At 33.3% G+C, this 27,119-nt stretch overlaps 1 protein-coding gene across 2 annotated transcripts; it reads right to left on the bottom strand.

Annotated features, from left to right (window-relative positions):
- Positions 1-731: 731 nt before the first annotated feature.
- On the bottom strand, positions 732-24,711 carry LOC126883332 (transient receptor potential channel pyrexia-like). 2 transcript variants are annotated; one of them, XM_050648731.1, is made up of 3 exons: positions 24,612-24,711; positions 21,056-21,105; positions 732-3,912 (listed from the first exon to the last, which is right to left on the bottom strand). In XM_050648731.1, exons 2-3 carry the CDS (start codon positions 21,056-21,058, stop codon positions 1,066-1,068), a joined length of 2,850 nt encoding a protein of 949 aa, XP_050504688.1. In that variant the 5' UTR covers positions 21,059-21,105; positions 24,612-24,711; the 3' UTR covers positions 732-1,065. The 2 variants fall into 2 exon arrangements, with proteins under 2 accessions (XP_050504688.1, XP_050504689.1); XM_050648732.1 differs by having other exon boundaries at positions 732-3,927; positions 24,612-24,691.
- Between the last annotated feature and the right edge of the window lie 2,408 nt (positions 24,712-27,119).

Genomic DNA, 27,119 nt, shown 5'->3' with positions numbered 1-27,119 from the left:
ATTTATATGATGCAGTTAAGAAAGCATGCCCCGCAAAATCTTGGTCCAATGCTATTTAAATGCATTTATTTTTTTCGAATACATACTAAGAAAACTAATAAAGATTTTTGAAAAATTTAAACGCATATTGAAAGACTGCATTATTGCCGAGTGCCAAAAGTTCCTGAAAACATCTATAATGTGTATTTTAATAAGTTACAGGGGTGAAAAGAAAGAGAAAATTTTGTCTGATTTTTCATTTCAAATATTTCATTCAAAAGAAACCTTTTGTTTATTCTAAGGGACTTTCAACCTTCGATAATAATGTAATCTTTTATTCTGCGTTTAAATTTTTCAAATATATTTATTAGTTTTCTCAGGATTCGAACAAAATTAATGCATTTAAATAGCATTAGATTAAGATTTTACCCCCTCATATTTGATTAAAAAAAAAACAGAAATAATATTGATTTTTTTTTAATCAATGAAAGGGGGGTCGTGAGTTGCAAGGACGACGTCGACATGGGGGGGGGGAGGGTATTAAAAAGTTCAAATTTTTTACGACGTAGTTTATGGATACTCCCTTGCCCGCGACTTGTTCGATATCATCTCTCCACCTCTATTGCGGTCTGATGACTACTCCTCACCTGTTATCTGTTGGTCTCCAGTTTGTTAATCTCTGTGTGCATTTTTCGGGATTATACTTGAGCCTTGATATACGTTCTGCGACATATAAATATAAAAAATATATATTTATTTTTTATTTCTTTATTTACTGAAATTTTTTGTACATTTACTAACTTAACCATAAAAAAATTAAAAAATCCTAACACTGTTTGCTCTTCTTCATAGCTGTCTGCAGAATATATTTTGCAGAATGAGTAGCCACTAAGGGATAACATTTTAGCCACACTTGTTCCTGGTATAGAAATTATATCTCCCAAAACTAATGTAGTATAGGGAATTAACGTAATCAAAATGACTTCTTACAACACAAAATTTGTTTGTATCTATTATAGAAGCTTGTCTTCTTATAAAAATTTATTCTAAAATTTCACATTGATCAACGTTTATTACACAGAAGATTCAAAAGCGACTTCCTCGTCTGTTATTGATAAAAGTTCTCATACATTGTTGCATGGTTTCCTGGTTTGCTTCTAATGCCTGTTTCATTTCTTGAATAGTTGCCTTAAGATGCTCTATCTCAACAGTCTTTCTCTTCATGATCTCCTGAAGACCGATCAAAGGTTTATTATCAAGGCAACAGTGGTCTTTGGTAATGTCATTATTAAACCAATAATAGTCATCAACTGGTGTATCTGGAGTACCAGAAAAATAGTCTGTTTGTCGTTTAGCAACCTTAAATGCTGCTCTAATTATGTCTTTCGGTAAACGAGTCTCTTTGGGATTCAAAGGTTTAATATTTAGTACTACCCTGGAAGGCTTAGGTGATACCAAAGCCGATACATGCAAATGTTCCAAAATATACCTAGGAAGACTACCATTAAACAAACCTTTTTCCATATGTGATATTAATTTGGTTTGTCTCACTAGTTTAGAAAGAGTAGCAGTCTTTTGCAAACCTTTGATGTCATCTACAGCTATACCTGCTAATAGATTCATCAGAATAATTGTTACAGTTATCACAAATATTACGTACGTAACCTGCGCACTGAATTCCAATAAGTAATGAGGATTGTCTGGATTATTGTCGACCAGAATATCCAAATTTAACTCTCCAGATAGCATAACAATGATCGTTACTAAAGAGATAAATGGATTAGCAAAAAAATTAGAGTCTGGGAATATAACACAAAAGCTTAACGTGAACCCAATAAGTAAACCCGAGTATGCAAACAGAAGTCTACCAAATTCACTTTGAACTCTTGTATACATAGCTATGTAAATGCCAAACACTGGTAGTTGGCCGATCATCAACATAATATTTGTCCAGCCCAAAAGTATAGCAAAGGCTCCAATATGATTTTGCCAAAGGTAAGTGCGCTTTGTATAAACACAAGAAATAACAAATACGCTAGAAATGACCCACCACTCCAGAACATTTTCCGGATAAGACAAATATTGTCTCACAGAAGTATATCCGTAGATCCCATATAATTTCCTAATGATTTCCAGAGATGTAAGTCCTACCAAGAAAAACCACTGCATTTCCATTACAAACGGACTATCTCGAAGTACTCTTCCTAGTATAGAGTTCTTCTCGCAGAGCTCTATAACATCTTCTGGCTTCATGTCTGTAAAATTGTTACCATAATTATAGCAGTAATGTGATAGAGCTGTAAGCACGTATAAGGATAAAGCCAACATAAATATAGCGTAAAATAATATTCTTGCTAGATAATACTTCCTTATCTTCTGCCATTTTACGTACAGCAGAGCTGCACAGATTGGGTGAAGCAGAACTGTCTTATAACCTTCTTCAACTAAAGTGTATAGAAAATTCATTTCACCAGCATGGTTGGGCTGCAAAATTACTCTAAAATCTAATCTAAGTTCTGGTTCATTGCTTAATGAGTCAGTGTTATATAAAGTCACAGCATCATCAAGTTTTTTCGTAAAAACACTAAAAGCTATCGGCACCTTTTTCTTGATAATACTTAACGGCGTGTGACCACATTTGGTCTTCAAAGTAACGTCCGCTCCATAATTGATTAACGTCTCGACACAATCAGCCAAACCCCTTAAGGCAGCTATGTGAAGGGGAGTATACCCATACTGATCTTCAACGTTGGGATATGCACCGTTTTCTACAAGTGTTTGAATAATTCTACTCGACCAGGCAGATTTTCCTATAGCAGCATGAACAGGAGTTCTTTGATCGTAATCCTCAATATTGGGATTAGCTCGCCCAGTCATAACCAGTAATTCTACAGATGTGAGGTCTTTTGCTCTTGCTGCTAAATGTAATGGAGTCTGTCCCATGTAATCCCTACAGTCTGCATTAGCACCCTTTGACAGTAAAACCTCGATACACTCTGGATTACCTCTAATTGCTGCTAAATGTAAAGCAGTCTGTTCTTGTTCTTTGGTTTTGCTATTGACATTGGCTCCTTTACCATCTAAAAGATATCTAATACATTCATAATTTCCTAAGTCAGCAGCTAGATGTATTGGTGAAAACTCACTACAATCAACACTTGCACCATGACAAATAAGAATTTTTACACAATTTATAGAATTAGCTCGTACAGCACAATGCAGGGCACTTTCGTTCTCCTCATAAATTGTGTTGGTGAATTGATCGATTTTTACTCCATGTCTAATGAGAAATAAGGTGGCCTCAATGCTATCTCCAAAAGCAGCACAATGTAAGGGTGTATAAAACTTATATAGAGCATTGATATCGCAGCCTTTGGATATTAAAAACTGCATACCGCTAATACAGTTGCTGAAAGCTGCTAAGTGAAGAGCGCTAAGACCTTGAGCAGGCTCAAAATAATTAATTTCAGCTCCAAGGTATAACAAATTTTCCAAAATGTCATATCTTTTCACAAACGCTGCCCAAAGAAAGGCTATGTTTAACTCTATGTGGGATGCTCCAAAAAACACACCTACTATGTTCTTGGAATCTACTCTTTTAGAACTAATTTCATCTAAAAGACTTATTCTTCCATAAGCGTTGCTCATATGCTCCAGAATGTTTTGCTCGATGGTGTGGTAGCATATTTTGACTTCGTTTCCGTTTTCTGGAACTTCGTAGGTATCCCAAATCAAAGGCAGGTTCTCTGTAGGTGGAGAAGGGCCACAATCGATAAATTCATCACTGGGATCCTGTACTTCGTTTAACTTAGGTAGGTAAAATAATTTAGCAGCTAAGTTGTCTTCGTCTTGTTGTTGTTCTTGATTCTCTTTGGACCTCGATGTTCTGTGAAGGAACTGAAGGGCTGTTCGAACACTCCACAGCTTGGAAGCCTAAAAAGGAGAAATCTATTTAAAGCTAGATTGTTTGGTTTTAAAAAGTTTGGGCCTAACTTATAAACTATTAACTTTCATGGATCGAGATGCAAGCTCGTGGTAGAGAGGAAACCCATATAATAGTTAAACCAGATCAAATAAATATCTAGGTGTAGATTTATCAAGTTATCATGACCCAGCCAGAGACCTAAGAGGACAAATAAACAAGGTCGCAGTCATGTCCGGATATTTGAGAGATATGATCTGGAATAACCCATTATAGGGCAGACAATGAGGGTATTTGGCTCCGAATTCCATCCTACTACATCGATTTACTTGATATTTTTACAGTAAGTAGGGAAGAGCTCAAGAAATAAAGTCTACCATATGCCGATGTGCGATTTTATCTTGGGGGTGGTTCCCACCCCTTCTCGTGGGTGAAAAATGTTTTTATTAAAATAGCCACGGAAGAGGCTAGAGAACCTAATTTTAAGCAAAAATTATTCTATAATTATTTTTTGAAAACTCAATAATTTTGAGTTATTGGTGGTTGAAAATTGCCCATTTTCATTGAAAAATGACACCTTTTCGGACGGATTTTTGCGAATACCTTAAAAACTATGCATCTAACAAAAAAACTATATAAAATATTTCTATAGGTTATAAAAAAAACAAAGAGATTCGTTCCTTCATAAATCTTCTACTTAAAATACAAAGAGGGATATGGTAGGTTGGAAGAGTTTGTTTTTTCGCTGCATGCTCAAATCGTTGTATTCAACTTAAAAGAACAGAGAAACTGTAGATTTTAGGTGTATGAAAGACCTTTAAAATGGGCAATACTAAATGTCGATTACATTCAAACTGAGCGAGATATTCTGCCAAAAAGTTTATGACTAATGTATTTTAAGAAGAAATGAGAAGTATATTTAACCCCTCATCCATCAGAATTTAAATACATCATTTGCCATATACAATATTTTTTATTGTGGTGTTATTTCTATGTTCAAAAAGTTGGACTGGATTAAAATGAATGGTTTTTGAAAAAAATAAGATCAAATTATAGAGCGCATTTTTAAATTTTCTTAAAAATCTTCCTTTTCCTCCATGTAACTCGAAAAAGATAAGAGATACGAAAAAAAATAACACACAAAAATATAGGGTTTTTCCGACAAAAATTTTCTTTTTATTTTTCATTACTATATCTCTTATCATTTTCAAGTTACATGGAGAAAAACTAAGATTTTTAAGAAAATTTAAAAATGCGCTCGATGACTTGATCTTTTTTTCAAAAACCATTCATTTTAAACCAGTCCAACTTTTTGAAGATAGAAATAACACTATAATGCAAGGTATTGTAGAAGGAAAACGATGCATTTACATTTTGGTGGATGGGGGTTAAAATTACTTCTCATTTTTTCTTAAAATACATTATTTATCAATTTTGTTTGCAGCATACTTCGCTTAGTTTTAATGTAATGGACCTTTAATATAGCTCATTTTAAAGATCTTTTCAAGCACTACAAAAGGTATTAGTAGTATCATACACCTAAAATCGACGATTTCTCTGTTATTTCAAGTTGAATCTACCAATTTGAGAATGTACCAAAAAACAAATTATTTTCACCTACCATATCTCTTTTTGTATTATAACTAGAACATTTATGAAGGCAAAAGTCTCTTTGTTTTTTTTGTAACCTACAAAAATGTTTAATATAGTTTTTGTAGTTAGATGCATAGTTTTTAAGGTATTCGCAAAAAACCGTTCGAAAAGGTATTATGTTTCAATGAAAATTTTTTGCTCAATTAGAAATCCAATGAAATCAATTAATTTGTGGTTATCTGATTGAATACAACCAATAAAACCAACATTATACCGAAAACAGATCCCATGGGCTGTTTTCACTCAATCATGTAACTATGGATACCTACATTTCGTTTCATTTTGATTTTGACATTTCAAATATTCAATATTTCAAAATGTCACGATTTGGTTGTAATACTGATGAGAATATTAATGAAATTATCGAATCAATATACCAAAGAATACTGTTTACAGTAAAAAATTTGTATGGAAAGCGTTTATGGACTTTTGCAATGATAGAAAATATGAATTAGATGGATATCGGACGGTGGAAGAATTGTTAATTGCACATTTAAATAAATTGTTTCTGCTCTGTATTTTTTTTTCATAACCAGCAAAAAATTTTCTATCCGAATAACCCTCGAACATTGATAAATGCTCAAAAATTTTTTAACAACTTTCTCAAGCTTGTTGCTTACAGGCAACAGACCTCCGCCTACGGCGTCGGTCTGTTTCCAAGCAACAAGCTTTCGAAATCTGTTATAAAATTTTTTCGAACAATTATCAATGTCCTTGGGTTATTACTACTGAAAATGGCCAATTTTCAACCACGAATATCTCAAAAAGTATTGAGTTTTCAAAAAAATATATAGAACAGTTTTTGCTTAGAATTAGGTTCTCTAGCGAATTCCGTGGTAATTTTAACCAAAAAATTTTCCACCCCTAAGAAGGGGTGGAAACCACCCCCAAGATAAAAGCACACATCGGCATAGGGTAGACTTTGAATAAGGAGATAAGTAGAGGCTAGGCCCAAAATGTCATTAAAATCCATGTAGTAGGATAGAATTCGGAGGTAATATCCTATTCTTGCTCCCATTGACTGGCGTATTATGAGAATGGACAGAAAAGTTAGAATTTATAAAACTTGCATCAGACCTGTTATGACCTATGTACCAATAAAAACCAAAAGCGTGCTACGAACAGCCGAAATGAAGACACTAAGAGCAATAGCAGAGAAGACAAGAAGGGATAGAATACGAAACAACATCATCAGGGAACAATGTGGCGTACAAGATGTAATAAGATGGGGTAGGCAAAGCCGAAGAGAATAATTCAGTCATGTAAAAAGAATGGAGGAGCACATACTACCAAGAATTGCGCTAGAAGGAAAACCAGTTAGCAAGCGTCCACTGGGAAGATCATAAAAAATATGGAGATATAGCTGGCAGTCTACCTCTCAAGAAATATTTCAATGTCAGAATTAACATATCGACAGATCTACAACAAGTGTAAGAAGAAGAAAAAGTTTCATGGTTCCCTAATATTTAAATAACATTGTGAATCTCTTAATTTCTTTTGAGTTTTACTAAAAGTTTTTAAAGTTATACTGCTTTAGGCGCGATAGGGCTTTTCATTCACAGTCACTTGTTTCTGTCATATGTCGTATATTCCGTGTATATTAATATTATACACAGATTATACAATATATGACGGAAACAAATGACAATCGATGAAAAGCCCTATTGGGAGTCAATGCAAATGTGCGCGAATTCATCAAAATTGTTGGTGCCACGCGCAGATACCTTATTCGTTTGCTCTGATTGAATATGCCAATGACGTGTCAAAACTTATCCAATATGGCGGCTGTGGTTAAAAAATGTGTTGTCATCAATTTTATTATTATGATTATGGTTGTTAAGTTGTGTTTTAAAAGTTGTGAGAACAAAGACAAAAGGGAGTTTATAGTTGTACTAACTTTGAATAAATCGGCTGAATAACCATGAATCAAATCGGCTCAGCTCTTTCTTCGATCGCCGATAGTGAAATACCAAAATAAAGATGAAACTTTATTTCTTTAACTACACTCTACCCGGGAGAGAGTGGCGTACTGACAGATAAGCGGGCCCTGGTTCCAGTTGGGATGCGGGCCCGCCTGCAGAATAAAACCACACATTGTATATCAAAACTTTTTATTATATCATATTATATCATAAAATGTATCATACATTTTTATAAAAACTCAAGCTAATTAGTTCATTTTACTCAAGGTTGTTGCTCCAAATTTTAAAGAACCGTTTGGATTGACATGAAATTTGGCATAAACATAGCTAACATGTCAAAGAAAAAAGGTGATATTGTGCCGATGTGTGATTTTGTCCGGGGGGTGAGTTTCTTCCCTTCTCGCGAGTGAAAAAATACACGTTCAAGATAGGTCCGGAATTGGATAAACTAACTAATTTTAAGCAACTTTAGTTCCATAGATTGTTTTCACTAAGTCAATACTTTTTGAGTTATTTGCGAGTGAATATGTTCATTTCTCAACAAAAAAAAAATACGTTTCTAGAGGGTTTTTCGGAAATAACTCAAAAAGTCCTCTGTAGACCCAGTAGGAGCAGAGTCGTAGCTAATGAAAAATAGGTTCTTATTCGTCAAATTCCAAATCGAATATTTTAACTCATCACACCTTTTTTAAAGTGTTTAAAGAAGCTGAATTTCTGTTTTTCTTTAAAAGTTTCTAGCATCAAAAGTAAACAAGGTACGCCCAAACCAAAATTTTTCATTTTTCTTGGTAAAAAAAATCGTAAAAATCACCACCTAATTAGCATCTCAAATGAAACTAATTGTTACTGCTTCACAAATTACTTGACTTACCTATGTATTGTTTATATGATCTGTAAGTTTTATCGGTTCAAAGTTCTCATTTTTGAAAAAAATTGGTTGAGTAAAAATTGTTTTTAATTTATGAAATTTTTTTTTAAATAACTTAAAAATTATTGGTGATACCAAAATCTCAAGTAGTAAAAAAATATGCTATTGTAAATATTTTGGACTTTTTGTTTTCCTGAAGACAAAAATTTGTACAAAAAAAGGTATAGCTATTCAAAATTTGTATACACTCGTGAGTAGAGACTCGTTTAGCCCATTTAACTACAGCCTTTTCAAAAATAAGCACTATGAACCAATGAATCTAACAGATCTTATAAAAAATACATAAGTAAAATAATTTGTGAAACGGTAACGATTAATTTAATTTCGTGTTTTTCAATTTTTCGACCAACATTATTTTGATCGTAACTTACTTACTTTTCATGTTAGAAACTTTTTTAAAAAAGAAAAACAAAGTTTTCTTAATTAATTTAAAAAAAATTGAAATAGGTCTTCCTGCGAAAATTGCTTGATTTTTTGGTTATTTGGTAGTACTTACTTTTTATTAGCTATAACTCTGCTGCTATATGAAGGTCTACAGACTTTATACCTATAGACTCCACTTTTTCACTTTTTTATCGGCTATATTTTTGCTAATAGTATTTTTTTAATAAAATACTTCTTGAGTTATTTGCGAAAAAGCGCCTGAAAATGTGTTTTTTTGTAGAAAAATAAACATTTGCACTCGCAATTAACTCGAAAAGTATTGACTTAGTGAAAAACAATATAGAAAAGAAGTTGATTAGGATTAGGTAGTTAGTTCATCCAATTCAGGACTTATTTTAAACGTATATTTTTTCACCCCGAGAAGGGGCGAAAGTCATCCCCTGGGTAAAAGCACACATCGGCACAATATCTCGTTTTTTCTTTGACATTATTAGCTATGTGTATGCCAAATTTCATGTCTATCCAAGCCGTTCTTTAAATTTTTTTGGTTTGAAGGTTTTCCAATATTTTACCGTGAGTGAATGGACTATTAAAGCAGTAAATTAATATTAATCCTATCGTCTTTCATACTGACATGACTGATCACTTTACGCCAGCCGTTTTTATAAATAATAAAATTCAAAAATTTTCTACATCTAAATCTCTAGTCATAATAAATTAAAAACCGATATCGGAAAAATACTACAGCTTTTAAAAAATGAACTTTGGAATAAAATTTATATAAAAAAAATAGATTTTCAAATTGCATATTATGATGCATTTATTAATAAGTTAAATAATTACATACAAATCTTTAGGGAGATAAAACCCTTAAATAAACAAATATCAAAAAAAACTTGGATCGGTGAGGTTGATATCAAACGACGAGATTTTCTTAAAAATAAATTAGTGTCTATATTTTATCCTTATTATCCTTACCACTTACCACTATAATTGTCTATATTTATGAAGTGATATGATGAGGGTGCTATAAATACAAACAAAGGGAGCATCGAGCGCCTTGGAATTATTTTTATGACGGCATAAAACGGTACAAAACTTGCATTGAATATCAGTTTCCGAATTTGCAACTTTGCAGTTTTACTTTTACAACTTCGTGCTAATATAAAAAAATACAAAAATGTTTGTGTTAGCACGTACTTAGGCAGGCAACGGCGGTAATTTTTAAACAAGTGTTGAGACAAGGGCTTTGTTTAGCTTTAGCAGGTAAAATGAAGGAACCTTACAATAAATAACGTTCTCTGTGTTACTTAATAAATTTGGTTTTCAAATTTTTGGATGAATATGTATTTTTTGTTTTTATTTATAAATACCAACACACAAATTAAAATTAATTAAGCAGTTACATTTCGTAGTGTGTACTTGTGTAGTTCAAAATGTCCCAAAAAAATTAGAAACAAAAGAGGCAAAAAGCGCGTTAAAGCGGGCCCCTGCGGGGCCCGGACCATGCTCAGTACACCACTGCCGGGAGCCCTAAAATTCTACTGATTGACGAAGCCTTACTGTGCTACTGGTCTGACGGTTAAACGGATAATAACGTGTGTGCACTTTGTAAGCACGTTAGAAGTTATACTTCTATTAAAATTGTGTAGAAAATCTGACGTCTTTTGGACTTCTACGATTCCTCAAGGGAAGAGCAATTGGTGGGACGCTCCAGTAACATTTTTAATGATTTTAAAATTTGACGAAAATACAGCAGAAAATCCAAAGGCCCATGAAAAATTATAGTAGGTAAAAATTATTTTTTGTCGACAAACAACGTTTTTTAGAGTTTATACGATTTCTCACGAGAAAATCAATTGCGGGACGCTCCAGTTCATAAAAAATGACGTATTAACGTTATTTTTAATCATTGGTATCATTTTAAGTATTAAAATTAGTTTAATATTTAAATAAAAATACAATTAAAATATTTAAAATATATTTGTTTCGTTGAAATCATAAAAATAGAGGGATTATAACTTCTTACGTGCGTACAAAGTACACACACTCTTTTTTAATATATTGTTCGACAACAATTTTGCAGATAATTTTTACTGTTTCTTATCTATTTTGCTATGCTAAAGCTGAAGACTAGGACGCGAGAAGCATTGAGAAGACGACAAAAGTGGAAGATAGCGCAATTGGAAAATAGCGCAAATGAAATAAAACTGGAGAGGGCAAGTGGCACGACAAATCAACAAACGGTGGGCGAGAGACATTGTAGATTGGAGACCACAGAAGCATAGTAGAGGATGACCACAATAACTGTGGCTAGACGACATCAAAACAAAAGTGGGGAGAAACTGGTACCAAATGGTACAAAACAGAGAAGCATGGAGAACTTATACAGAGGTCTTTTTCTAGTAGTGGTTGAAAACAGGCTGAAGAAGAAGAAAGGTGAATATAACCTGTAACTACCTATTGGGCAAATTTTTATGTCATTTTATATATCTCTCAGTTCATTCTGTCAGCCGCATCGACTCCAGATGATGGGTGCTTGCACTATGCTTAAATTTTTTAACGTGTTTTGTGAATTCTAGATGTTTTGAAGTGAATACTTCTTATCATTCGGTATGGAATTTTGACGGGACTCAAATCGTATTTGGCGTCATTCAGAAATCGTGACGGCAGTGGTAACCTTAAGTATATCGTAATATACATATCTTCTTCTTCAAGTGGCATCTCCGCGACGGAGGTCGGCAATCATCATAGCTATTCAGACTTTGGAGACGGCTGCTCTGAAAATTTCATTTGATATAAATCCGTACCATTCCCTCAGGTTGCGCAGCCACGTTATTCTGCGTCTTATTATGCTTCTCTTACCTTAAATATTTCTATGAATAATCAATTGGAGCAAGTTGTATCTCTCTCCACGTGTAATATGTCCGAAATATTCCAATTTTCTGGTTTTGATTGTATTTAAGACTTCCATTTCTTTATTCATCTTTCTCGGAACCTCTTTGTTTGTGACGTGTTATGTTCATGATATTTTCAGAATTCTTCTATATACCCACAACTCAAATGATTCCAGTTTTTTCATTGATGCCGCATTCAAGGTCCAAGCTTCCATTCCGTAAAACAGAGTCAAGAAAACGTAGCACCTAGCCAACCATACTCTTAGCTCCAGCTTTAGACCTCTTGTGCAGAGCACTTTCATCATTTTGTTAAAATTCGCTCTAGCCTTTACTATTCTAATTTTAATCTCCTGGAGATTGTGGAAGTAATCATTTGTGGAGTAGATCATTGTTCCAAGATATGCATATTGGTCTACTCGTTCGACATTAGTTCCGTTTATGAGGAGATTCTCGTTATTTCTTTGAGTTTTAGATATTCTCATAAATTTTGTCTTCATGATGTTCATTGTTAGACCATATTCTTGGCTATATATCGCTATTCTGTTAACCAGTCTCTGAAGATCTTCAATATTTTCGGCTAAGACGACAGTGTCATCCGCATTCCTAATGTTGTTAATGGGAACTCCGTTCACCTTTATTCCAGCTGTTTCACCCTCAAGAGCTTTTTTTTAGGATCTCTTCCGAGTAGGAATTAAAGAGAAATGGCGACAATACGCATCCCTGTCTCACCCCACGTCTAATTTCAATTTCCTCTGACAGCTGTTCGTTAACACCTACTTTTATTATAAACATATCGATATGTTACAGTTCAAGTTGATTCTCAGTTAGAGTTGACTCCAACTAGTTGGAGTTAACTCCAACTGAAACGAGCAGTAAAAGTTGATTTTAAAAATTTAAATCAACTTTTCCTAGTTGGAGTTGACTCTTCCTGGATCTATTCAGTAAATGTTGATTATACGAGAATCTCAAGTGCATTTTTGATGAGTGTGCGTTTCTTTGTTTTGACCGTTTCAACTACTTATTAGTATAGTCTGTAACGTCGCCCCCGTTAGGTAAATTATTCTGATTCGATTTTTTGCACAAACTTACTCAAAGAAATACATCCGTATAACAATCCTTATAACAAATACACAGGGTGTTACGCGGTACCGCAGTCGAAAAATTGTTTAACCAATTTCAGTAAAGTCAGTCAGTAAAGTGACTCTTTATCGAACGAGTCTGATATTACGAGCAGAGGAACAGACCCGTTCGATAAAGAGTATTGAGGTGGTGCGTACAAAATTGTATCGTCAATCATAAAAAACATTAACACTTACAAGTTTGAGGATTTTTTTTTAATTTTAGACGAAATAAAAAATTCGAATGACAGTAATGACAGATGATTTTTGCATGATGGTCGGTTTTGATGTTTACTCGATAGTTATCAATATTGTATACCTACCTAATTACTAAATCTGTAAAGTTTTGATTTATTTTGTATGAATATAATTGCGAAACACTACTACAGAATTTTACTTTTTGACATAAATTTTATTAATAATAAGATAAATTTTGTACAATATTTTTAATAATTAAAGTAAATAAATTTTAATTTTACTCAAATAAATAATCGATTACTGCCATTGACCACTTACATTCAATCTCGGTTAATTTGATCAATTATCGCGGCAGGTAAAGTAACATTCTTCTTTCAATACAACAAAGTGTTACTTTACTGCCGAAAATGGGTGCAAATGAGTACAATAATGAATGATTTTAGTGACGTTTGGCGATAAACAATGATTTTAAACAAATTCGCAAAAATAAATTTTTTCACTTCGTACAAATTTTTTTTTTAGATCCTTTGGGCCTTTTTTCTCTAAAATTGACTGTTGTCGAGTTATTAGCGACTTAAAATTTGAAAAACGCCAAAAATAACCATTTTCAAGGTTTAATACCTCGGTTAAAGATAATTATTGTGAAAGTCGAGCGAGCGGCCGTGGAGTAACGGCATAATCGCTGGCCTCATACGCCAGTGCACGTGGGTTCGAGCCCTGCTAAAGACAAACCATTTTCATTTCCAATAATGACACGAGCCGTCTCACCGTGCCTCGGAGAGCACGTTAAGCCGTCGGTCCCCCTGGGCTAGTGTACATCGACACTAGTTACTTGAAACAGGGTTAAATATGTAATTGGCGCCGGAACTGTTCGAAAGGCAAAAATGCCATACGATATTATATATTATAAAAGTCAGAAACTAAAAAAAATCAAAGATTAAAGCTACCTCTATAAGATCCTGAAGAAATTTTTGTCATTATTTCATTAATAAGATATTATTTTTAAATTATTAACAATGAGCGCTAACCGTGTATTGAGGCGGCCGTCAATGTGAGTGTGAGTGAGATTCACCATTGGACGGCTGGAATGGTGCATCTCTTTAGCACTCACCATTGACGGCCGCCTAATACGCACTTAGCGCTCATTGTTAATAATTAAAGATAAAGCTTAGTAGAAAAATAGTGACAAAAATTTCTGCTGGATCTTGTAGAGGGGGCTATAAACTTTGATTTGGTCACTTTCTGACTTTCATAATAATGGATTTTAACCGAGTTATTAAGCCTTGAAAATGGCTATTTTCGCATTTTTCAAATTTTAAATCGTGTATAACTCGACAACAATCAATTTTAGAGAAAAATCACAAAATACCTTTTTTCTACGAGGGTGCAAAAATGTCTACTTTCGCGAACGCGTTTTAGTTTAGAAAGTTTTACTTTTCCGCACGCGTTTTACTTTTCCGCACGCGTGTTAATTTAGATATGTTAATATGACCTTAAAGTAATTATAATACATACAATAAACTAATATTTAAATATTATTTACTAATTTATTTCAAATATATCTTATTGTGTTCATGTTTTAATGAAATTAACGCGAGAATTCGATGAAATAAAATAATTTTGACATAATATTCGAAAGTCAAATCAGTAGACAATAACAGTGGTTTTGAATCGTCGTCATGGAAACCAAGATCGTCGTCATGCTAAGCAATTATGCTGAAAGTTTGAAATTATGTCAAAGTGTCACGAGAGCAAAAATTCTATATTAATTTCAGAGGTCGAGTGCAATTTGTTGCGATTATTTCATGAATAAAACTGTTCAAAACCATAATTTTATTGTAATTTATTTATGTAAGTACCATTAAACACACAGTTTTTATAAATATTTGACGATTGAAAGTCATCACTTTTATAATTTTTAAAACATTAATTGTCATTAATGTCACTAAATGTATTTTTTCGTAGCAACGAAGGGCATCTGACGTAATATACTTAACGACGGGAGATTATCAAAAATTATAGATTTAATTCATATTTCTGTAGCTTTCTATTGGTCAGAATCTCCTATGAATGAAATAATCATATTAATTAAATTCATTGATTAAGATTTGGTCATAAGACTCGTAGAAAAAATATTGTTCCTAACGCTTGCAGAAAGTCTCTTTTCCTCACTCGACTGCTTGCCGAGATCCGCGTCGTTCGGCAAACTTTCTGCACTTGTTAGGAAAATAACTATTTTTGCTCAGAATAACCCAAATGATCTACAAAAAATTGTTCGAAGTGAAAAAATTATTTTTGTGAATTTGTCTAAAAAAAATTGTTTAAACAATTCATCGATCAAGGTACTGCCTGGCACCCAGTAGATTTGTTATAAGGACCTCTTTTTGAGTAAGTTTGTGCAAAAAGTTCGAATCGGAATAATTTACCTAACGGGGGCGACGATACAGCCTAGAGTAATTTGAACATATTCAGTAACATTTAATTTCTAGAATCGGCTGTTTGTGCGAATCAGAATCAACTTTTACTAAATGGCATTGGGAAGAGTATACTTTTCCTAGTTGGAGTCTACTTTTACTAGTAAATGTTGAATATAAATCTTCATTTTATATTTATAATCAACTTTTACTGAAACCAGCCGTTAGAGTTGACTCCAACTAGTTGGAGTCAACTCCAACTGGATAATCAACTTAAACTGTAACAGATACACTTATTATTTTTATTTATTATTTATATTTTAAAAAAATTATATGTATCAGTACATTATACAATTGATATTTTTAAAATTGAATAAAGGAATTAAATTTTATTTATTATTTAGCTATATTTTAATGATAATACATGATTATGTTTGTATGTATGTATCAACAAAACATACGTTGTTTACGTTTGAGTTTGACAGATCCGTTAAAGTCAAACTAAAGGCTATAGAGGGATAAGATGGCAAAATCTGCACTCGGTTGGATTCTTACTTGGTATTCCATCCATCCATACTTGAGGAATACATCTTTATGATGAACTTAGATATGATGACACCAGAACTAATCTTCACTGAGAAGATTAACACAATTATAACATCTAGAGAACAAATAGTCCCAAACATTAATGGAGACTTAATATGGTTCATTGATGGATCTAAAACTGCCCATGGTACTGGATCAGGAGTCTTTGGGCAAACATGTAACTATAATAAATCTTACAGCCTAGGTCAACATACAACGGTGTTCCAGGCTGAAATTTTTGCTTTGGTGGCCTGCATTGATGAAATCATTGATGATGACCCTAAAGCTAAGAGAATCAACATTTACACAGATAGCCAATCGGCTATTCTGGCTGTAAAGAACCCTCTCACCAAATCAAAACTGGTGAGAAACTGCAAAGATCTCCTCAATAACCTGGCGAAAGACAATAAAGTGTCTTTAATATGGGTGCCGGGTCATGAAGGGGTGCATGGGAACGAACGAGCAGATATGTTAGCGAAACAAGGCTTGAGAAAAACTTTTGAAGGCCCAGAACCTTTCTGTGGCATCACTAAAGATGCTATGAAAAACGAGGTTCAGAAATGGCTGATAAAGAATCATCAAAATAAATGGAGAACCACTCAAGGGCAAATCCAGACTAAAAAAATAATCAAGAATATTGATAAAAAACTGTCGAACAGTTTGATAAACCTCAATAAACGAGAGATCAAAACAGTCACTGAAATGGTGACTGGACATTGTCGTTTAAGAAATCACCTATACAAACTAGGTAAGGTGAATGAACCATGGTGCAGAAAGTGCGAAATGGAAGAAGAAACTGCCATACACATACTATGCTATTGCAGTGTGCTAGGTGATGTAAGGCAGAACTTCACTGGTCAAATGAGGTTTGAACCAGAAGAGATCCTAAAACTACCAATAAGAAAACTGTTGGACTTCGTTGAGGCCACAGGACTTATTAGAGTTTAAGGAGAAGAACAGGGTTTGGTACAAAGGTCTTATGACCAAGTGCCAGAGACTAACGAGTCTCGCCTGAGTTATGAAGAAGAAGAAGAAGATTCCATCCATCCAATGGCACTACAGCCCAAATCGAGCCTTGGCCTCCTTCAACAAGCTTCTCCAATCATTTCGATTTACCGCTGTTCTTTTCCATGAACGCATTCCCAGGAAGTTCCTGGCATCCTCATCGACTTCGTCTTCCCTTCTCTTTTTAGGTCTTCCAACAGGTCTTCTTCCCTGCATTCTTGCATTCAGCAATTTTCTGGGGATTCTATTCTCATGCATGCGGACCACGTGCCCTGCCCACCGCAATCTCTGCAGTTTAGTGTATTGTGCTAGAGTTGGTTCGATATATTGCTCGTATATTTCTCTATTATACCTAATTCGCCAGTTGTTATTTTCACTTATTGGGCCCAGTATCCTACGTAACACTTTTCTTTCAAACACATCTAATGCATTGGCAGATTTCTGTGTCACCACTCACCACCCATGTTTCGCAGCCATAACTTACTATGGGCCTGATTATTGTTTTATATACCCGGATTTTTGTTTTCCGGTGTACGTCTCGCGATTTGAATATGTGGCCCATCGCGAAATAGGCTTTATTTGCCAGCACAAGCCTTCTATTTATTTCCGGTTCTTCTTCATTGCTTGCAACCAGATCCATTCCTAGGTAAGTGAATCTATTCACATGTTCTATATCGTCAATAAAGTGTTGTTGCACCGGTCTATTTGATCTGGTTTGTATGAGTAGTTTTGTTTTATTTGTATTTATTGCTAGCCCTACTGCTTCTGCACTCTGTTTCAACTCAACGTAGGTTTCTTCCGCTGCATATATTGTTCTGCTCATTATGTTTATATCATCTGCGTATGCTGCTAATTGGGTAGATTTGTTTGTAAGTATGTTATTTCCGCTCACCGTCAACCGTCTAATTACATATTCAAGAACAAGATTAAAAAGCGTTGGAGCCAGTCCGTCGCCTTGTTTCAGTCCTTGCGTTATCGTAAACGCATCAGTGATCTGTCCTTCAATACATACCTGTGCTTCTGTTTCTGTCATTGTCATTTGCAATAGTCGTGTTAATTTTGATGGTATGCCAAATTCTTCCAATATATTAGGTAGAATTGTTCTATCTATTGAATCATAGGCTTGTTTAAAATCTACAAAGAGATTGTAAACGTCCATGTCATCTGACACAACAGTTTGTCTCCTTTTTTATGAATAGGGCAGATTATACTTTTCTTCCATTGTTGGGGGATTTCTTCTTCTATCCATATCTCTCGTACTAGCTGGTACCTTACTTGGTATTGGGCAATCGAAAGTATGTAGATACAAATTTAAAAACGCCATTAACCAAATCTTTAGTTCCCTATTTGACCCCAGGTGTCCCTTATCGTAAAAAATGTATTTTTTGAAAAAAAAATTATTGAGCGATATGTTGCTCTAAAAAATGTGAAAAAATTTGTGAACGTATATTGTTATGCCCTGAAACATATTGATTTTTTTTCAGATTTTTCGGATCAAAATGGAGCTCATAAAATTTTTTTGAATTTTTCAGAAATTTTTTAGGTTATGTAGGTAATTTTTGGCTAGCTTAGAAATAATTATTTTTAGTGTATTTTTTCCATTCTTTTGAATGGCAAATGTAGATTTGCCAATTATTTCTAGCCGGAAATTCCTCAAAATTCGAAAAAAACCCATTTTTTGGTGTTCCCCCCTCATATTTTTAGCGTTTATTGAGCGATCATTTGCTTTAAAAACTCTGAAAAAATTATGAACACAACGTTATGCCAAAAACATACTGATTTTTTCGTGTTTTCGTACTGGAAGAATAGACTGGAGTAGACACTTCCAGCTATCCAATGCTGCATTCGTTTCCCACTCTTCCCCTCTAGGACGCCTTCTGCGCGCGCAGTCTCGTTATTTAATAGCCAGACCTCGTAGCTACGGAAAGCTCAAAACAGAAATGGAAGATCAAGTGAATAGAGCAAATAGAGCCGCATGATGCGTAAATGACACAATATAGACAAACAAAAATATCGAAAAAGGAGATGAAGGGCAGAATTTACAAAACAGTCATCAGACCAATAATGACATTCGCGGCAGAAACAAGACGTGACACAGTGAGAAAAAAGATTGCTGGAAACAGCGGAGATGAAAACCCTTCGAAAAATCGATGGTAAGACACTGTGAGACAGAGCTAGAAGTACAGATATACGACGGATATGCAAGGTGGAGAACATTAATAAATGGGTAAGAAACAGAAGAGTAGAATGTAATGACCACTAATATGCCGAATGACAACAAATATAGCAGTAAGGACAGCGAGAGTCGGTTCCCAATAGGAAGATGATCAGCGGGAAGATCCCGAAAACGATAGAACGACAACCTACCGGAGGCACGTTGAAAAAACAACAGTCATGTCTATACAAAAAGAACAAAAGAATAAGATCAATTAAGGTTTTAATAGGGCTTTTCATTCACAGTCATTTGTTTCGAGCTTTTGTCATATGTTGTTAATCTGTGTATAATATTAATATACACGGATTATACGACATATGACCGAAGCTCGAAACAAATGACAATCGATGAAAAGCCCTATTCTATAGACACTCTTAGACCAGAAAGGACCTGTTTTTAGGTGGATGTGAAAGGTGGCATTCAGATTTTTGCAAATAAAGTTAGATGATAACTTCGTTAATAGAGACTTAATAGATTGACTTATGCTCCTTCTCAAATATGCCCGGAACATTAATAAAAAAAAATAAAATATTTAAAAATTTCAAAAAATTTAGTTTTTTTTTTATACTTTCTTTGCTTATAACTTTAAAACGATTCATTTTGGAACAAAGTCGTATAGGAATAAAACAAAGATAATTAAATTTTCTATCAGATACGATTGGATAAAAATGTCTTAATTTAACACCCTTGCTGCAAAATAGTAATAAATATAAAATAAGGGGACAAAACAAGCCTGTCGTTATTCAATTCTTTTCCATCACTTAGGTTACACTTGGAACCTTCCTAATTCGCTTAGACAATTTTTGTCATGTGCTAAAACCGTCCACCAAATTTTTTTATTAAAATTGACCTACTAGATTTTGTATAATAATTTTGGAATCTAAACTTTTTTTAAAAATTAAATTTTTTTAAAATCTTGGACAACAAAAACTAGAACATACAAAGATTTGTCAATTTTTTTACATATAAAGAAGCACTTTCCCTATCTAATACACTTTACACAATTGAAATCGGATTATTTAATCAGCCTCAGCAATGTCATAAAATTATAAACAATTTTTTGGCTTATAAACAAATTAGTGCTGTATCCAATAGGGGGTGCTACGGGCTCCTTTATTTATATGGACTTACAATAGTTTTTTTATGTATTTTTACTCGTAGAACATGAATTTGTTGGGTAACAGTTGATCCGGATGTCGATAAGATTGTTATAAACAAAGATCATTGAGGAAGTACAAAACATCGATTTTTCGCAAAATAAAACATATTTTTGTATTTCTTTAAAAATCTCTAAAAACATTTATATTGCAAATTTATTATGCAAAATCTATAAGGTCGATTTTAATGAACAACATTTTTTTATTCGGTAGACCATTTAAGTAAGTTATAAGAATTTTCTAAGCGAATTACTAAGGTTCTAAGTGCCACCAAAGTGGTTAAGAAACATTAAATAACAACAGGCGTATTTTGGCCCCTTATTTTGTATTTATTGCTATATTGCAGAAAAGGTACTACCTTAAGACATTTTTGACCAGTCGTGTATTATACAAAATTCAATTATCTTTGTTTTATTTCTGTACGACTTTGTTCCAAAACGAACCGTTTTAAACTTATAAGTAAAGAAAGCAGAAAAAAATCGATGTTTTCGAAATTTTTAAATATTTTAATTTTTTTATTAATGTTTCGGGCATATTTGAAAATAAGTCAATTATTATTACTGAAGGTGTCACCTAACTTTATCTGCAAAAATCCGAATGCCACCTCTCACATCCAAAAATACACGTTTTTTTACAGATTAGTCCTGGTATAACTTAAATGTTACAAAAGATACTTACCATTTAAACCACTTCAACTTTTAAAGAAAAGGTTTCATTTGTTCCCAAACCTGAAAAAATTGCAGTATTATATAAATGTTTTTTTTTTATTAATGGGTTTGACATAGCCAATTAGCCAGTATATAAATGTAAATATAACTAAAGTTTAAAGAGACCTGGTGGTGACCAAACAAATTTCAAGGAAAAATAAAAGAGAAGAAAACATATATGTAAAGAGTGACAAGAAGATAAATCAGATACAAGTCTTAAAAACTATACAGTCATCAAAAAGGAAGTAAACGTTCTTCTTCTTTTGGTGCCTATTCGTTTCGAATATTGGCGATCATTCTGGCTGTAACTATTTTATTAACTGATGCTTTAAATAGATTAGTTGTTGTTGTGGAGAACCATTTCCTCAGGTTCTTTAACCATGATATTCTTCTTCTCCTAATTCCTCGATTTCCGAATACTTTGCATTGAAGGATTATTTTCAGTAATCCGTATTTAGTGCCGTTTCTCATTATGTGTCTGAGATATTCTAGCTTTCTCCTTTTAATCTTATGCATCACTTCTCTTTCTTTTCCCATTCTTCGAAGTACGGTCTCGTTGGTTTTCGTGTCCGTCCATGATATCTTTAGGATTCGCCTGTATAGCCACATCTCGAATGCTTCAAGTTTTCTCTCCATTCTTGCTGATGACCGTAAATTTAGTTTCTGATATGTTTACTTGTAGTCCAAATCTTTTAGTCTAAGAGCTAGTGAACCCTCCGACTAACGGTCGTTCTGTAAGGCTAGAAATTTTTATAGTGATAATTCATAGCACACCAAGGCTAAAAACCATGACCTGGCAGGCATCAGCTGTGCACGTGTATCTACCAGGTGAATCGAAAAGTGCAAATTTAGGGTGTAAAATAAACTTTATCCTGTAAAGTTTAAATTTAAGTATGTGTTTGAGTAAGTCATTTAGAAGAAATGTATAATGACAGGCGATTCTGAAGAGCACAAGACCTTGCCAGGCGAGGGGAAAGATTAGGGGTTTTTCCTAAAATTATTTTTTTTGCATCGAAAAAAGTTTTTTAGATTTTTTGAATCATTCCAAACAGAAAAGTTCTCTAGTAATTTTTCTCTTAGGTTAATAGTTTTTGTTATATAAGCGATTAAAAATTTTGAAAATTGCGAAATCGGCTATTTTTAACCCTAAATCGGACATTTAACTAAAAATTTCAATGTTGCCAAGGTAGGCAGATATTCTTTAAACATTGATTTAAACATTGAAAACCCCTTTGTTTTTTAATTGCTAATCAAGCGCGCGATCACACTGTAGTATAAGTGAGGACGTTTGAGTTTGCATAAATTCATTATCTAGAGAATGGGCCAATTTAAAGTGAAATCCTCAGATAGGTCGATTTTTATTTTTAAATTAGACCTTTTTGGCATATATATAATACTAGTGACGTCATCCATCTGGGCGTGATGACGTAATCGATGATTTTTTTAAATGAGAGTAGGGGTTGTGTGATAGCTCATCTCAAAGGCTATTTAATTCTCTATTCAGTAATATAAACATTAACATAATTATATATACATGGTGTACAAAAATTTTTTTTCTTCTTTTTGTCTAAATTAATTTAATAAAAAAAAATTGTGTACACCCTGTATAAATAATTATGTTAATGTTTATATTACTGAATAGAGAATTAAATAACCTTTCAAATGAGCTATCACACAACCCCTACTCTCATTTAAAAAATCATCGATTACGTCATCACGCCCAGATGGATGACGTCACTAGTATTATATATTATGCCAAAAAGTCCTATGTTAAGAATAAAAATCGACCTGTCTGAGGATTTCTCTTCAAATTTGCCCATTCTCGAGATAACGAATTTATGCAAACTCAAACGTCCTCAGGTATACTACAGTGTGATCGCCCGCTTGATTAGCAATTAAAAAACAAAGGGGTTTTCGATATTGTCTTGCAAAAAACTCTTCGGGATTTCATCAATCAATGTTTAAAGAATATCTACCTACCTTGGAAACATTGAAATTTTTAGTTAAATGTCCGATTTAGGGTTAAAAATGGCCGATTTCGCAATTTTCAAAATTTTTAATCGCTTATACAACAAAAACTATTAACCTAAGAGAAAAATCACTAGAGACCTTTTCTGTTTGGAATGATTCAAAAAACCTAGAAAACTTTTTTCGATGCAAAAAATATAATTTTAGGAAAAACCCCTAATCTTTTCCTTCGCCTGGCAAGGTCTTGTGCTCTTCAGAATCGCCTGTCATTGTACACATTTCTTCTAAATGACTAACTCAAACACGTACTTAAATTAAAACTTTACAGGAGAAAGTTTATTTTACCCCCTAAATTTGCACTTTTCGATTCACCTGGTAGATACACGTGCACGGCTGATGCCTGCCAGGTCATGGTTTTTAGCCTTGGTGTGCTATGAATTATCACTAGGCACATTTCTAGCCTTACAGGACGACCGTTAGTCGCAGGATTCACTAGCTCTTAGACTATTTCACTTACATCATTTACTTTGTTTATCAGTTGCTGTAAACTGTTCAAACTGTCTGCAAAAATAACGGTGTCGTCTGAATAGCGGATGTTGTTTAGGCGTTCTCCATTTAGGAGTATTCCATGTTCGCAATTTTCCAAGGCTTCACTAAATATTTCCACGGAATGTAGGTTAAATAATATAGGTGAAAATATACATCCTTGTCTAACGCCTTGCAGAATCTGGATCGCTTGCATCGGTTCATCTCCAAGATTTGTTCTTATTGTGGCTGATCGGTTCCAGAATACATTTTGTATTATACGCCGGTCTTTTTCATCTATTTGGGCTTCTGTTAGAACATTTATCGAAGTAAACGTAGCAGTAGCAAAAGGTAAAGCAGAAGCATATACAAATCTATACGATCAACTTACTACCAGGAAAGGAGAAACAAAGATATATAAAATAGGTAAATATAGAGCAAAGAGAGCAAAATATGTTAATAAGATTAGATGTATCCGGGATGACATACTTATTCACGAAAAGGATGGAAACAGTACTCTGACAGTTTAATAAATACAGAATTTTGTCTGTCAGAAAAATATTAACGGAGAGAGTAACAGCAATAATCACGATATAATAACAAACGAACTGGCAGATGAACAAGTGTGCAAGCAAAAAAAAAGTATGAAAAAGAAGATAACAAACGAAGTGGTTCAAGAATATCAAGAAATGAAGATAGGAACATAAATTGAATCATATGATGGATATTGGACGCATTAAGAGCTTTTGGAGGGACAAGAACAAGTGGCTAACAACAGGCTTATTTAATAAAATTATAGAAGTTGGACAAATGCCAGATGAATGGAGAAGCAGTATATGAGAATCTGTTTAGGAAATCAAGGAAGATATAGAACAATGTATAAATACAGAGCCATAAGTACTTAGTCACATTTTGAAAATATGGAAGAGAGTAGTAATTGATAGACGCATACGTGAAGACACGACACTTGTATCAGATGGGCTAACATAAATACTAAAACGGCTAACATAAATAATATTTAATATGCAACTTACTTCAATCTTTCGACAAATTGTTTCACCTTGAGTTTAAATGAAACTGAGGTTTAAACATTACGGAGAACATATGAGACCCCTAATCTTAAACCCAATAAATTTTATTTGTTTCTTTTATTGCAGTAAACATTTTAATATTTAAAAATATGTAAAATTTACTATTTACTTTACTTATCAATTAGATTAGACAAGTTGATTTTTTATAACATACAGGTAGTTTAAAAAGTTATGTTTCCAAAAATACATATAAATGCAAATATACAGGGTATTTGTTAACAGATGGGCCATAGTTAAACAGATTACTGAGCTTAAAATAGGTCGATTTAAGTTAAAGTACGAAAGTTGATAATAACTGAAATACAGGGTGTCAAAGTCAAACTTTTATTTTATTTATTCTTGAATATTTCCTGATAGGCATGGGATAACAACACACAATTTGTTAAGTTTTTTTTTGGGAAGAGAAATCTAAATTCGCTACCAAAAATTATGTACTTATTACCCAGAGGGCGCCCCATACGTCCTTCAGCGCTCATTTAATACGTTCAATTTTTTTTATCCCCCACTCTACATACTTCTTGAATCAAAATTTAATTCTCTTATTATTTTTACTTAAAAAAGATATATTACATTTATCTCGCTGAACTTACCGTTTTTGAAATAAAAGCATTTTTAATCTGCGATGCAACACAATTTTTTGCATAATATTAGATATTGTAGTTCCATCCGAAAAATAAACTTGAAACTATAATAATCGTGCAAGTTCTCATATTTATGCCATTGTATCGCAAATTCCATTTAAAGGAATGTTCGATACATTTTTGGAAAATATTACGGTTTTACTACGGTTAACTACAATGATATTACGCAAAAAATTATTTTTTCCACCTACCTCTATCGAAAGTATACTTTTCCGGACCTGATTGTAGGGAGGAAAGTTGTACTTTTCCTCCCTAGGAAGGAAAATATTTTTCCTCTCTAGGGAGGAAAAGTAAAAGTGACGTCATGGTATTTCATTCATGAAATATCACTTATTGACGCCCTGTACAATATATATTTTCTATTACGTAAGTATCTATACATTTTAACGTTTATTTAAAAACACTCTGTATTTTGTAGAATGGTAAAAAACAGTAAATTGTTATTCTGATTTAACAATGTTTACATTAATAATTTGACTTATATTTGACAGTTGACAGTTATATTGTACCTACTTGTTAGTTTTAGTTCTAATAAATTTTATTTATTAGTTACATAAATAAATTAAGTAAAAATGAAAAAATGACTTGTTATTTGAGAAAGGTGGAAAAACCATATGTATAACATGGGAGTAAAGTGCCTTTTCCTTCCTTGAATGATTACTCATTCTCTGGAGGAAAAGTAGCACTTTCCTTCCTTGTTATACAAATAGCTATTTCTACGAGCGTGCAAAAATGTCTACTTTCGCGCACGCATTTAGTTTAGAAAGTTTCACTTTTCCGCACGCGTGTTACTTTTTCGCACGCGGTTTTTACTTTTCCGCACGGGTGTTAATTTAGATATGTTAATATGGCCTTAAAGTAATTATAATACATGCAATAAACTAATATTTAGATATTATTTACTAATTTATTTCAAATATATCTTATTGTGTTCGTGTTTTAATGAAATTAACGCGACAATTCGATGAAATAAAATTATTTTGACATAATATTCGAAAGTCAAATCGGTAGACAATATGTTTGTTCTAGCAAACAGTCAAACTAGTTAGAAACCGTCTACAAATAGTTGGTCAGTGAGAGAACATAATACAGTCACCAGTGCTATCCCCTCTACTCGCGCTGGTCCACTATTTGCTGATGGTTTCAAACCGTTTGAGACTGATGCTAGAACAAACCTATTAACAGTCGTTTTGAATCATCGTCATGGAAACTAAGATCGTCGTCATGCTAACTAATTATATTGAAAGTTTGGTTTTGACAACCTTGTCAAAGAATTAATTTGTGTATGTATTTTCATATTAATTAAATTAATTGATTAAGATTTGGTAATTTTTTAAAGACTCTTAGAAAAAATATTGTTCCTGACTCTTGCAGAAAGTCTCTTTTTCTACAACCACTATTCAAAGTGCACTTTTCTGCACGGTTTTATGTTAGCAAACTTGATATTTTCTCACAGTATAAGATATTTGACATTAGTGTGCAGAAAAGTGACGTTTCTGTGCCGCAAAGTGACGTTTCTGTGCCGCAAAGTTCTTTTCTGCACAGTTGACTACCTCATTCTGAGTAACGTTATATTCTGTTTACATCCGTGGACTACCGCATTCTGAGTAACGTTATATTCTGTTTACATCCGTGGTTAAACTTTAGACAAATATATAACCTATAAGACAATTATTATATTTAACTATAGCATAGAAACTAAATTATGGATGTTACAACTGTTTTATTTTACAATTTTATTCTTATTAAATATTTTATAATTATCAAATAACCAATAAGGATTTAGCAACCTGTGCAAGAGACGTCGAAT

Source organism: Diabrotica virgifera, chromosome 4 (genome assembly GCF_917563875.1).
Source record: "Diabrotica virgifera virgifera chromosome 4, PGI_DIABVI_V3a".
Lineage (NCBI taxonomy): Eukaryota > Metazoa > Arthropoda > Insecta > Coleoptera > Chrysomelidae > Diabrotica > Diabrotica virgifera.
The sequence above is the reverse complement of the archived record's forward strand: the minus strand, read 5'-3'. Positions and strand labels throughout refer to the sequence as shown.